This window comes from Bos indicus x Bos taurus, chromosome 21 (assembly GCF_003369695.1).
Source record: "Bos indicus x Bos taurus breed Angus x Brahman F1 hybrid chromosome 21, Bos_hybrid_MaternalHap_v2.0, whole genome shotgun sequence".
Classification (NCBI taxonomy): Eukaryota; Metazoa; Chordata; class Mammalia; order Artiodactyla; family Bovidae; genus Bos; species Bos indicus x Bos taurus.
This window is the reverse complement of record NC_040096.1, coordinates 57,131,721-57,146,231: the sequence shown is the minus strand read 5'-3', so window position 1 is coordinate 57,146,231 and position 14,511 is coordinate 57,131,721. Positions and strand designations below refer to the sequence as shown.

The following is a 14,511-nucleotide window of genomic DNA, read 5'->3' as shown; positions in this document are numbered from 1 at the left end:
AGTTTTGGGTTTTGGTTGTTTCTAAGGGGGGTTCCTTTTGGGCATGAGAGCTCTGGTTCTATCTACCTGCTATTTATTAGGTCACACCTGAGCCCCAGGAAGATCCCATGGCCCTGTGCGCCCCTGGGCTGGGTCAGGCCTCCCCTGACCGTTCTTTGGCAGCTCCTGCATCTGTGCATGGGCCTGGCCCCATCTGGCTGGCAGCCCTGTTTCCTCTCCAGGTAATCAAGGCTCTCTTTGTATTCAGACACCCAGCAACTGCTCCGGGCTGGCAGCAGCTGGATAGGAGACACCCAACAGAGGGCAGGCACCCTACCAGGGAGCGTGTGCTCTTAACTGGACACCCAGCCTCCCAGACTAGCAGCCCCCCACGGAGGCTCCCTCAGACCCGGCCACAGAGGATTAGCCACAGTTCTCTCCCTGGGCCCCCAGATATCCTTGGTCCAGGCAGGTGGAGAAAGTGCCAGGAAGTGTCCCATGGATTCAGAAGGGTACCTCTGGAGGTGAGAGCAGGGATGCCCTGGCGGCCAGAGGAAAAACCCACAAGAACATCTGATTTGGAAAAACAGAGCTGTCTGGATCACATCCCAGCCATTTTCAGTGGGGAGAAAGGCCTCGCTCCTGTTGAAAGGGGACTTAATGTTCATCAGGATACTCCCAGGTATCTGGGACCTTCTGGAGTTGGGGTGTGGGGTTCTGTTGTCTGGGACCCTGCTTTATGCACAAAGGCTGACCAGACCAAGCCACGCACCCAGAAATCAAAAGCTGAGCATACTTTCAATAGTTAAAAAAATACATTTTTCAGTGGTGGGATGGGGAGGGTACACACTTTCTCCAGGATTAAGGGCTTTATTGGCTGCTACTGTGGGTAAGTCACAACCAACGTGTTGCATAAAAAGCAGCTGTCTAAATTCTGGCAATGGAGGGAATAGGTGTGGATAGGCCTGCGTGTATCACAGGGCTTTGAATAAAGCAGCAGCCCATCCCACACCCATAAACCTAATGGTGGAAACACCACATAGAAAGGGCTTGACTTTCACATGGGTTCAGGGAGCATTTCTAACTCTAAGAGCCACCTCCCATGACCCTGGGTTTGTATCAGGGTGTCCGGGCAGCAGATGTTTTCCCAGACTAGAAGACGGTAAGTTCTTAGCCCCTGTTATGAAGTGTGTGGAGGACATACCACCTTGACAACTGGATGCCAACACCGTAAGAGGTGATGGAAAGCCTGGAAGCTTGTGCAGGTAAAAGATGACACCAAGCACGCCCCCCTGCAATGCATGAGGATTTAGCAGAGACCAGAGGAACCTGGGAACCACTGGTCAACTGAAAAGTTAGAATTTTTTAAAACCCCCATAAAATAATCAAAGCTCTAATACGACCGAGCTGGCTTCCCTGTTGTGATGGAAGAAACAGCTCCTCCTGGGTGGCGAGATGGGAGAAAACACCTCTTCTCTTGATTTCATGCAGGTACCATTTCCTTGAGGTCAGGCAGCATGTGACTCTGGACACTGACCCATTAGCTATGAGGTCTGGAATTAAGCACATACTAAACTAGCATCCCAGTTTGGTTTTCCCTGTTAAGAAGCAAATGCAACAACCTAAATGGACTGTGCCCTTGGGAGAACAGTTCTCTGCGGCAAGGCGAAGGGGCTCCACAAGAGCCAAGTCACAAAATCTGCCTGATGGGCCTGTGCCAAGGTGTTCATGTTCTACCGCCCACAGGACTGACACAGTGCAGGATAGGCCCCTTCTACATGCGCCCAGAAGGTCCTGAGAGCGTCTTTGCACTTGAGGGGCTCATGAGACCAGCTGCAGAGAGAAAGCTGGAGGGGAGCCCAGATGCTTGGGGTGAACCCACATAGAGGGCAGGGGCAAGGGGCAGCACATTGGGTTTAGGAATAAATGGGGGATGACGCTCTTCCTGATACTCAAGAGCTGCCCAGAGAGCGTTTCCAAAAATGTCTGGAATGAGCACCACATGGTGACAAAGCTGCCGAGACGTGATCCATCTCAGGGATCCTGAATGCATCTGCTAACTGCCCCAAGGGGAGGAAGACTCACACAGAAACAATGTTCAGAGGGCATTAGAGGGACCTGGAAATATGGACTGCAGCCCACCATGGGATTCTCCAGGTAAAAATACTGGAGTGGGTTGCCATGCCCTGCTCCAGGGGATCTTCCCAACCCAGGGATCGAACCCATGTCTCTTATGTCTCCTGCATTTGGCAGGTGGGTTCTTTACTACTAGCGCCACCTGAGAAGCCCATATAAAACACAGTGAAAGTGAAGTGAAAGTCATTTAGTCGTGTCTGACTCTTTGCGACCCCATGGACTATACAGTCCATGGAATTCTCCAGGCCAGAATACTGGAGTGGGTAGCCTTTCCCTTCTCCAGGGGATCTTCCCAACCCAGGGATTGAACCCAGCTCTCCTGGATTGCAGGCAGATTCTTTACCAGCTGAGCCACAAGGGAAGCCCTTAAAACACAGTAGCAGGGGAAAATCTCCTGAAGATTTTCACCCTAACCAGCAGGTTCCTTGTTTATTCAAGCAGCAAGCATTTGCTGAGAGCCTGTCATATATGCTGCACAACCATCTTTTCCTGCCAGGGAAGGAAAGGTGGGGCTGAGAGACAGGCCAAGCCCAATCCCTAAGGACGCACTCAGTGTCAGGGCGGATGGGCGGCCACGAGCAGGCCAAACCCAATCCCTAAGGACCCACTCGGTGTCAGGGCGGATGGGGGGCCACAAGCTCACTGGGCAGTGCTAGCCGAGCCGAAGAGTCTCTGCTTCTCTGTCCGGTTACAGACCTTGACTCTGCTAGCTCATTTCACACCTGGGGAAGGAGGGGAAGAACGGACCCTCTCCCAGTCCATCTTGCCTCTGTCCACCCCCACCTTAAGGACAGGGAGGGGCCCTAGAGCTCAGGGAGGGGAGATGCCAGGAGGAAAGGAGGGCATCAGGCCAGGAGGCCCACATTCTTCCTGGATTCCCAGCCTGTGTGTGGAGCCCAGTGTTTGCTGAGGGCTGAGCGCCCATTGATGCTACAAGGCATGCAAATCCTCCCCAAAAAGGAAGAGGGGGACTTCCCTGGTGGTCCAGTGGTTAGGACTTCCCCTTGCAGTACAGGGGGTGCAGGTTCAATCCCTGGTCGGGGAGCTAAGAGCCAACATACCTCCTGGTCAAAAATCCAAAACACAAAACAGAAGCAATATTGTAACAAATTAAAAAGACTTAAAAAATGGTCCACATCAAGAAAATCTTTATAAAAAATTAAAAAATGAAAGGTGGGGGTAGTTTCTTCCCTTAGAACCTAGACTCTGGGAAGCCCAGGAGGGGGTCTTTGGTCAGGGTCTGTAGGGGGTTGCCCCCCTCCATCCCCGGAGGGATGGGCACACCTATCTGGCTCCTGAAAGGTTATTCTTTTCAGCTGATTGGGTGTGTAAAAGGAAAAGATTGACAAGGAGAAGCAATGTGCCCTATCGCTGTTGTGTCCAACTCTTTGCAAGCCCATGGACTGTAGTCCACCAGGCTCCTCTGTGTTCATGGGATTCTCCAGGCAAGAATACTGGAGTGGGTTGCCATTCCCTTCTCCAGGGGATCTTCCCGACCCAGGGAGTGTCTCATGTCTTCTGCGTTGGCAGGCTGGTTCTTTACCACTAGGCACCATCTGGAGGAGCAAGAACGAGTCCTAATAGGTGGGATGAGGGGAGGAGGAGCAGGTAATGAACAGAGGAAAACTCACAAGGTCGGTGCTTATGGACGGTGAACACAGAGGTCGGGAGACCATGGGTTACAGGAAGAATGGGAATGAGACCATTCTGATCTGCCTTTAACATCAGTCTCTCACTGCAGCTGACCTAGAGCCTTCCTCTAGGGCCAGGCTCTCAGGACACTGCATACCTTCCCCTTGACTACACTCGGCTGGCAAAGGAAAATCCAGACCAGAGATGCCAGGAGCCTCCTGCTTCTGCTTTTATAGATGTTTTCTATCTGAGTACAATGGGTTCATTTTTCTGCCCCCAATTCAAAGAGCCAAGTTTATTTTTCAGATTGCCTATTTTCATAGCAGAGTAATTACTCTGTGCTAATTAGCTTCTGGAATAAAATAAAGGAAGTAATCCTGCTCAGTGACGAAAGCATTATTTTTCAAATGAAGGCCTAATTAATCAAGCAATTCTTTAAACTTGAAATGGAAAAAATATTTAGTTACAAAAGAGACTTCTTCACCTACGACATATATATAGTTTCCTAGCTACAATAAATGCATAGATCCTTTAAGGAAGTTACATTGGCACATTAAAGTCATAAGAGGATTAGCCAGGAGGGCTGTTCTACATACTAGAAACATTAGTTTTTGTCTCAAATTGGAACTGCAGCATATTTATCATCTCAGATGGGCTCTGGTGAGGAAGAGGTGGGTGATGAGGGTGTGTTCTCCGAAAGCTACACAGGGATTCAAAGACGGAACACCAGCAGGGCTCTCATCAGGGCCCATACGGCCTAGCTAAAAATATTTTTTGATCTTTATCAGAAAATAATAGGGACATAGGATGGGGATAAATATCAGGATGGGAGACAGAGCATCCAGATGTCAGTTAGAAATGTGACGAAGTTTTGACTCAAACAATAAGGGCCAACCCCAAGGACAAGGACACATCCACACCTGCACGACCAAGGATGATCACACACTGGACTGGCCGAGCCGGGTGGCGATCTGGGGCTCGGCTCCTGTTTGCAACTTACTAGCCATTGACCTAGAGTCACCTGACCTCTCCAAGACTGAACTTCCTGTTAAATGGGGATAATCATCCCTACTTATATCACAGGGTAGTTTTGAGATTCAAAAATGGACACAGATGCACTCTGAAACCCAGATGAGGCTGTAAGACAGAGGAGACCAGGTGGCTATTCTCTGTGGGCAGAGTGGTCCTGACAACTCTGAAACCCTCTGCGTCTAAATGTTTGTGCTGATGAACCTAGGGGCTCCCTGGCCGCCCACTCAGCTAATTTCTCAGGAAAATGACCCTTGTCCTCAACTGGAAGACCACTGAGAATCTAAGCAGAGAAACAAAAGGAGAAGTCTTAACTTGGTGTAGCTACTAACACTGATGGGGATCCAGAATAGAAACCCGGTGATGGGGCTGTCACATCTGAGGCTCATGCTAAGCAAATTTTAGGGACACGAGCTTAAACATGCCCTCCTTCTGAAATTCAGAGGCCACAGAGAGCACAGCCACAGATTCCACTGCGGGTTACAACCATTGTGTCTCGGGAAAGAATCAGCTATTGGATTTACACTCATCACCCATGATTAATTATCAGTGAATCACTAAAACCCTCCTTTCCTCATACCATCATGGGGGCGTTCCCCATACAGTCTTCTGTGCAAAATAGCCCAGTATTAAAAGTGCATCAAATCTGATAGACTCTTTGCAATAGAAACATTAAAAAAAAATAAAAAAGAACACCTCTCTATAAAATGAATTGTGCTTTCTTTTCAGAAACCACAAATGGTTTGTGTTCGTAAATCTTTTTAATATATATTTGAGAGCTAGGAAGCAGTCAAAATTGTTTAATGTTTCTATTTTTGAATTAACCTCCCATCTTTGGCCTTTCATGCATAGCAAACTACAAGATTCAAGAACCTTAGCTCTAAAAATTTCCAAGTTACGGTTTCCATACTTGCCTCCAGCTCACCAGAGAGCAATTGGTGGTTTTGCAGGAAATCTCTTTTCTTGTCATTAACCATTACCTCTGGCACACGCATTCCAGTTCAGCAGGCTATGAAATTTGTTGGGCATATAAACAATTGGGTCTTTGAACAGGATGACTGTGAGGGCAGGGCATTAACAAAGAAACGACAAAACCAAACTGACAGCGCGTCCCAGGCCACAGGTCTGGAATGAATGGCTGTAAAGCCCTATCTCCACTGTGTCTCTGAGTTAGCACCCATTTAGATGTTAGTCTTCTACTTTCTCTATGTTCCAAACCAGACGTCTTAGCGTCAACGCAACATGATACACATAGGATTTGTTTCCCATAAGTATTACCTTTCTGGTCCCCATCAAGGTCCTTTGTATGCGATGGTATTTTTCAAGTATGATGATCTATAGCTGACATTTTATTTTGACTGTGTCATTGCTCGTTCTCTGAATGTATCAATGAAAATGAGAAGAGTATGCACTTGTTTTCTCTCTTCTGCTGTGAACAACTGTTTCTATTCTTCCAAATTTGTCCAGGAAAAGGGGTGGAGTGTTTGTTGTCACGGCCCCAAACTCCCAACAGGTTGAGCCTGCTCTCTCCAAACCTTGAGTGCTTCCAGCAGGATTCAGAAGCTCTAAGGAGCACATGCTGCCCAAGGAACCCACACCCTCTGGTCCAGAGGGGCCCCTTAAGAACAACGCTCCTATTTTGCACTTGCCCCAGGAGACCTTGTGTTCACCGACTGCCTCATTTCTGAGGCTGCCTTGCGACAGAAAGACAACCCACATACAGAAGTCCTTCTGATCCAGGCGTCCGAGAGGAGATACATGCCACGCCCCTATGGCCGGCGGCTCGGAGGTCTGCGAAGCTGCTCCAACAGCGGCCTCTGAATCTTGCCTTTTTGTGGGGGCAGAACTCCGAGGAGGAGGATGACGCCCGCAGCCTGGCCCATGACCAGACACAGACCACGATGGCGCCTTCTTCCCATGGATGAAAGTACGGACGGTGGCGGCCGATGCAGGAGAGATCTGTGGTGGGGAGGGGCAGGGAAAAAGGACGCCAGCGCCGGAGTGTCCAGAACAGCTCCCGGGCGGGGGGCAGTGGCTCCGTTTTAATCGTCTTCTCGGCACATTGGCAGGTTGACAAAGGTAAAGACGTTGAACTCTATCATTATGGAGAAGCACAAGAAGACGGCGTAGAGGACCAGCACGTACACCCCCAGCTTCCGGTCCAGCTTCCACTTGTTCAAATGGATGCCCAGGACCTAGAAGGAGACAGCGAGTGTTGGGCTCGGGGAGCAGAGAAATATAAATGGCACTTTTACTGGAAAATTACACACGAACGGTGAACCCCAGAACTTCCTCCAAACTGTGGACAAGAACTGAGGGGTGCTGCCGGGTGTATCATTGGTTTGATCAGAATGAGCCCTGTAGGCTTTAGACTCGTCTGATGAAAGGATGCTGACTCTAGGCAGGCACAGCAGCTGTCCTCAGGGGACAGGCCCTCCCCTGGTAGGCACGTTCCTTTTTGGGGATGCACAGGCCTCCCAAGCCTTCTTTAGTGACAACTGGGGACTGCCACTGGCTCCTTCCTTTGCTTTAGAATTTGGCATCCTCAACCCTCTTCAGCAAAACCTTCAAGGCTCCCATTGGCCCACTGTCTGGACAGCTTCAGCTTGGACCGTGTGTGTATGTGTGACAGGGTTGGAATGCTTCCTCTTTCTACATTCGTTTCATACTTGCCTACCTATTACTACCTTCTTTCTTTTTTAAAATTAATTAATTTATTTTAATTGGAGGCTAATTACTTTACAATACTGTGGTGGGTTTTGCCATACACTGACATGAATCAGCCATGGGTATACACGTGTCCCCTCCATTCTGAAACTACCTTCTTTCTTATCCATGAATCAAGGCTCCCCAAGAGTTGAATCATAGTTACCTCCAATGCTGTGGGTCCTTACAGACAGACCAACTGGGATTCAAATCCCAGCTTTTCCTATCCCTGTAGACTTCATGAAGGGAGTGGATATGAGTCCTCATTAAAAGGTTTTAGAAATGTGGGGTCCATGAAGAAGGGATTCCTTTCTAAGCAATAGCACTAATGGGACAGTTATGGGAAAGAACAGTTATGGCAAATAGCCATTTCCTACCCCTGTGATCTGGGACAAGTTACTTAATTCCCGAGCCTTAATTTCTTCTGTAAAGTAGAAAATCATCAGGTGCTTGTAAGGATGGAATAAACTAAGCCGAGGCATTGTTTACCACAGTTCGGGGCCTGTGGAATAAGGAGACCTCCGTGTCACCATGTACATCCCCGAGCCCTGACCATCATGCCCCCAAGGCAGCTCCAATAGACTGGGGGTGGGGGGAACGTGTCTCCTACTCGCATCATTGAGGGGAGACAGACCGGGCAGGAAGAAGAGAGGAAATGTAAGTCCCTCCTTCTGGGGACTTCTCACCAGCTTAGGGAAAAGTGTAGTGGTGGATGCCAACATTCTTGGCACAAACTGTGTCTGGGGGTATCTGTGAATTTATATGTTTTTTCAGCTTTATCCCTCACGGCCAAGGGGAAGAATTCAGAGACTGTGCAGAATTGAAGGAAACCACGTGTGTGTCAAACTACCATTCTAGAATTGTAAAAACTCACGGTGAGAGCGACGGAGCCCAGCAGCAATGCCACGGAGTAGACCAGACCCCGACTGTTGATCTTCACCTGGAGAAATAAACACACACGCCCTGAACCTCTGGGCTGCTCAGAGGCCCATCTGTTCTGGGAGCCCACTGCACTTGGGCTTATCCTTTCCCTCCTCTGGAAGCAACAGGTGGGTGTTCACAGCTGAAGCACCTGTGAGTTCCAGGCAAACACGGGCGGCCTCTTGCAGGCACCCCCAGGCTGCTCTGGACTCCTTTGCACAAAGCGGCTGCCAGCCTGCAGAGGAGATGGGGCAGCGCCCCCCCTGGAGCTCCTAGCTGCAGGGCCAACACCATGCTCGCTCCCTGTGAAGCACAAGTGTCCAGCATCATCTCACTAAGGAAGTGAGACGAACTTACCGTGGACCCATAATTAACAACCATGGTCTGCAGCCCCCACGGTATGCCGAGTCCCACGAGGATGTCAAACACGTTGCTTCCTATGGTGTTAGAGACCGCCATGTCACCAAGGCCTGCGGGGAACAACCGACAGGTTATTCCTAACCCCCAATACCTCAGAATTTATTCAGAGACAGGGTCTCTACAGGGCTTCCCTGGTGGCTCAGATGGTAAAGAATCTGCCTGTAATGCAGGAGACCTGGGTTCGATTCCTGGGTTGGGAAGATCCCTTGGAAAAGGAATGGCTGTCCACTCTAGTATTCTTGCCTGGAGAATTCTAGGACAGAGGAGACTGGAGGGCTACAGTCCATGGGGTCACAAAGAATCGGATAGGGGTAATGAGGTTAACATGAGGGTGAATCCTAATTCAGTATGATTGGTGTTTTCATGAAAAGCGGAAATTTGTGCACAGCCCTGCACACAGGGAGAACTCCAGCCGAACATGAAGACTGCCTCCTACAAGCCAAGGAGAGAGGCCTGGAGCAGACAGAAAGAACCATATTTTTCCAACAGCTTGACCTCTAGCCTCCAGGACTGTGGGACAGTCGGTTTCTGTTTTCCTGTCTCCCAGTTTGTGGTAATTATGGCTGCCCTAGGAAACTAACCCAGAGCCCTTCATTATTTCTCCTGCCAGGGGTGTCAGCCTGTGTTCTGGGATGACCCACTATGTGCCTCTCCTTATTTGGGATGCCCACCTTCTCTGGGAGGGAGGGTGCCTTGTCCTTGATGCATACTTGTGACCCAGGCGATGGCACCATGTACTTGACCCGGATGACAGAGCAGCAGGTCTTAGGCCTGGTTGGTCTCCCAAGAGTGGACTCTTTGCCCCCAGCCAGACTAGAAGCATCTTAGAGGCAAGGGGCCATGTCATTACCTTCCCCCTCCTGCCCCACTGTCCTGTCTCCTACCAGCCAAACAATCTTAGGAACTCAATAACTGAGAGGTACCAAAAGTTAGAAAACAAATTTTTAATGCTGGCTGAAATCTGTTCTAACCTGGCTCCCTAGCCCAAATTCAACACGACTGTCATAATCTGGCCACAAACATCCGTGGAAAGAACAAATCTGAAATGCACGTGCCTATAACCATAACATCACCTTGGTCACTGAGCAGCTTGCAGAGACTCAGACCAGCAACTGGACGACCGCCTCACCTCTTTTCGACCACCTGCCCCCAGGTATTAGCCAGGCTACCTCCTCCCACCCTGTTGCTGGCATCCACTGACCTCCAGAGCACAGTGTCTCCCCAAGGGCCTCACAGCTCCCTCCCTGTCTGCCTGGGCACCTAACTGAGCGCCTTCAAAATCCTGGCAGCTTACTCCTACTGCGGCCAGTATCTCTGGGAAACCCGCCTTCCAGTCTCCCGGGATCTTGTGAAACAGGACCGTGCAGCTCCTGTTTTGGGCCAGCTAGTCGTCCCTGGTGAGGAGGCAGGCCCTAGCTGGATGGGTCAGGAGGAACCAAGGTGCCCGGGTCTGGGCAAGAAGAGTGAGCGTGTTCTCAGGTTGGATGCTGGGCTCTATGTGGGTGCAGCCCCCTAAGGAATCTTTCAGCAGCAATTCTCAGACTTGGAGAGCACACGACTCAAATTTCCATTCCCACCAACCATAGTCCAAGAGGGGTTCCCTTTTCTCCACACCCTCTCTGGCATGTATTGTTTGATTTTTTGAAGATGGCCATTCTGACCAGTGTGAGTTGATACCTCATTGCAGTTTTGATTTGCATTTCTCTAATAATTAGTGATGTTGAGCATCTTTACATGTGCCTCTGTGGCTATCTGTGTGTCTTCTTTGGCGAGATGTATACTTAGGATTAGGATTGACATATATATACTGTGTGTGTGCCCAGTTACTCAGCCATGTCTGACTCTGTGACCTCGGGGACTGTAGCCCATCAGACTCCTCTGTCCGTGGGATTTCCCAGGCAAGGATACTGGAGTGGGTTGCCATTTCCTTCTCCAGGGGATCATCCCGACCCAGGGATCAAACCCATGTCTCTTGTGTCTTCTGCATTGGCAGGTGGATGCTTTACCACTGAGCCACCTGGGAAGCCCACGTATCTGTTACCATGTGTAAAATAGATAGCTAGTGAGAATCTGCTACAAAGCCCAGGGAGCTCAGCTCGGTGCTCTGTGATGACCTAGATGGGTGGGATGGGGTGGGAGGGAGGTTCAAGAGGGAGGGGACATACATATACACACAGTTGACTCATTTTGTGGTTTAGCAGAAACTAATACAACATTGTAAAGTGATTATACTCCAATAAAATATTTTTTAATGGATGAAAAAGAGCAAACAACTCGCTGGGGTCTTGCTGAAAAGCAGACTCTGGTTCAGTGGGTCTGGGATGGGGCCTGAGACTTTGCATTTCTCTCAAGCCGATGCTGCCAGCCTGGACCACATTATGGGCTATGAGGCTTTAGGGAGCCCAGGATGCAGTCTCTGCATGTTAGAGCTCACTGCACTGCTTCTGCCTCATGCAGGGGGCTCTGGGCAGAGGTTTCTGCATCCTCCGCCATAAAGAATCTATGTTTAATGTTGTCTGCGGGATCCTCTGTCACTCCCATCAGCATCACCCTTAGGACAGCTATATACTCCCACCCCTACGTCAGCCTTTCTCCATTTCTGTCTTTCTACATTTCACAGGAGCCACTCTGAGATGATACCCCACCTGTTCTTGTTCCTACAGAGCCCCTTTGGACTACACTGGGACCCTCCCCTCCAAGTTCTTAATCTTCTTGTATTATGACCCCTTTCCTTACCCACTAGCCTGGACTCCGAGGCCAGTTGTTTAAATGGCAGATTCTCTTGGCCCCTTGACCTTCCACTGTGTCCACCCAACCACCCCCAGCTCTGGATGAACTCATCTGTGTGTCCTGGGAGCTGGTACAACTCCAAATTCATGCTGGAACCCCACCCAAATTCACAACCCCGAATGTCAGCCAGGCTCTCAGGGCTTATTGGCTTTCCTTTTCCTCCCTGTACTGGGTTGAATAGCGGCCCCCACTTGTGTCCACCCAAAACCTGTGAATATGACTTAATTGGACAATAGAATCTTTGCAGATGTGATCCAATTAAAACGAGATCATACTGAATTAAGGTGGGCCCTAATTCGGTGGCTGGTATGTCTTTGGACACAGACACACACAGAGGGAAGAACAGCATGTGAAAACACAGGCAGACACTGGAGGGAGGTAGCCACAAGCCAAGGATTCCTGGAACCCCCTGAAGATGGCAGAGAACAGGGAAGGATTCCTTCCCAGAGCCCCCAGATAAGTACAGTCCTGCCAACACCTTGACCTTGGACTTGTAGCCTCCAGGACCAGAGAATCCATTTCTGTTGTTTTAAGTCACCCCAGTTGGGGTACTTTGGTTATGACAGCCCCGGGAAATGAATACAGTCACCTCAAAGGTCACTCAGTTCAATTCCCCCCCCACTCTGCTGCCGTCCCCAGCTGTCGCCTTTCTCCACGAGGCTCCAGCCTCCTGCCAAACATTCTCCCACCCTTCCCTTCCCCTCATTTCATCTTTTCTCAGGACCGATCAGCCAACTAACCAAGCTTTCTTTCATCTTGAAGAAATAAAACATTTTCCTCCTTTCTGAACCCACTTTCTGTTTGGACACTTCTCTCCCCTCCTGTCTCCTCTGAGATTTCACTCCACTATTTGCCCTTCCTGCCTCCCACACTTTCACACTGCTGTCTACGGAGGAAGGTCGGTAGAAGTTCAGGCATGGATGCTATCTCACTGGTAGCAAAGGAGCAGCAGAGGAAGGCTGGCTCTTCACAGCCCTTCTGTTCTGCCATCGAGGAGTATACCGCTGCTCCTTAGCCTGCTCACCCCCAAAGCACTTAGCTCCAAAGAAAATCCACCAAGCAAACCATAACTTTACATAAGTTCTAGAATTTGAAGAGGAATCAGAAAATAGTTGGAGACATAGGCTATCCCCACTTGGCCTGCCTGGGATCAGAACATTAGTGCATTTGCTATAAAAATTCTGGGCTCCCACTCTGTTCAATCTCACTCACATTGGTGATGTCAGAACAACTTCATTTTTTTTTGGCAACACAGCTAGTGGGATCTCAGTTCCTGCAGTGAAAGCCTGGAATTTTAACCACCAGGGCACCAGGGAGCTCCCATCCACACAGATGCTTCTAGAGGCCTAGAGGAGGTGATCTTGGTAGTGATTCTCTCCATGGATGGAATGTATACCATGCTTTCCAGTCATCACTGTTTCCTCCACGGTGGGACTTGGTGACTACCAGTCCTGAGAGCTATGAACCGTAACGCAGGCAGGGGGATGGGCCCACTTGGCAATGCCGACGGCTGGGGGCCCAAGACACTATTCGTACCTTGTCTCGCCACAATCAAGCTGGCCATGCAGTCGGGGACGCTCGTGCCTGCTGCAAGGAAAGTAATGCCCATGATGACATCGGGGATCCCAAGGGTGTATCCAATAATAGTCACCTGCAGAAGAGGGGGGAAACATCAACTCACAGAGGAGCACCCCTGAAAACCCTGCTTACAACTCAGAGTTTTTAACTTTAAACATAGTACTCCTGCATCCAACAGAAAAATCTGGAATATGGTTTCTTTTTTTAAAACTGTCTTTTGAGTATTCTTTTTTCCAGATTACATGAGTAATCTGGGTTTACTGTTTTAAAAAGAAAAAAAGTCAAATGAAAGTATTAGTAAAAATCACCTACCATTTCTCAAGACCTTCAGACAACCACTATTAACACTTTTTATGAGCCAGTGAGTCTTAGACTTGAAAATGTAGGAAATCCTGTAGTGAGCTATTAAAATAAGACCCGCCAGGACCCACCCCCAGAGTTTCTGATTCAGGAGATCTGGGGTAAAGCCCAGGAATCTGCATTCCTAACAAGTTCCTATTTGGTTGAGACCCTGAGGCTACTGACCTGGGAACCACGTTTGAAAACCCCTGCTTTAGAATATGGGCTTCCCTGACAGCTCAGTTGGTAAAGAATCCTCCTGCAATGTAGGAGACCCTGGTTCAATTCCTGGGTCGGGAAGATCCCCTGGAGAAGGGATAGGCTACCCACTCCAGTATTTTTGGGCTTCCCTTGTGGCTCAGCTGGTAAAGAATCTGCCTACAATGTGAGAGACCTGGGTTTGATCCCTGGGCTTTAGAATATATCCTTGACCTTCTTTTTGGTGTTTGTATTAGAAAAAAATGAAATCAGATTATACTGTCAACACATATTTTGTGACTATATGTTTCACGCAATGATACAATGTGAGTATCTTGCCATCATAAATAATCATCTACAGTCTTATTTTACACTGGTGCGTGGATTCCACTGCATAGCTGTAAAAGTTCCTGTCCATCCATCACCGGTGGATAGGAAATGGCTTGTTTTAGTTCTTAAAATATCACCGTGTGTAACATTTACTGAGCACCTCCTATGTACCAGGTCCTTTCCATGTGTTTCACTTTCACAATCTCATCTGCTCTAGGCACCACCCATTACTGAGGGAGGCACCGTTATTTTGCCCAAGGAAACGATGGTCAGAGGGGGAGAAGTTACAATGCAGGTGGGCGTCAGGTCGCTGAGCAGCAGAGCAGGGATTCCAAGCCAACTCTTTCTGACTCTAAAGCCTGCACTCCAACCTTGCCATCATGCTTTTTTAATTGGATGATAACTGCTTTACAAAGTTGTGTTGGTTTTTGTCATTCAACAATGCAGATCAGC

The 14,511-nt window shown here is 49.1% G+C and overlaps 1 protein-coding gene across 2 annotated transcripts in view; it reads right to left on the bottom strand.

Annotated features, from left to right (window-relative positions):
* Positions 1-3,590: 3,590 nt before the first annotated feature.
* The window catches only part of SLC24A4 (solute carrier family 24 member 4), a 191,595-nt gene continuing 180,674 nt past the window's right edge, over positions 3,591-14,511 (bottom strand). For both annotated transcript variants that reach the window (XM_027521566.1, XM_027521567.1), the window contains exons 14-17: positions 13,150-13,264; positions 8,761-8,873; positions 8,357-8,422; positions 3,591-6,971 (exon numbers count right to left, since the gene is read on the bottom strand). In XM_027521566.1, the coding sequence (XP_027377367.1) occupies positions 6,819-6,971; positions 8,357-8,422; positions 8,761-8,873; positions 13,150-13,264 (447 nt within the window). In that variant the 3' untranslated portion in view covers positions 3,591-6,818. The remainder of the gene's footprint in view (positions 6,972-8,356; positions 8,423-8,760; positions 8,874-13,149; positions 13,265-14,511) is intronic.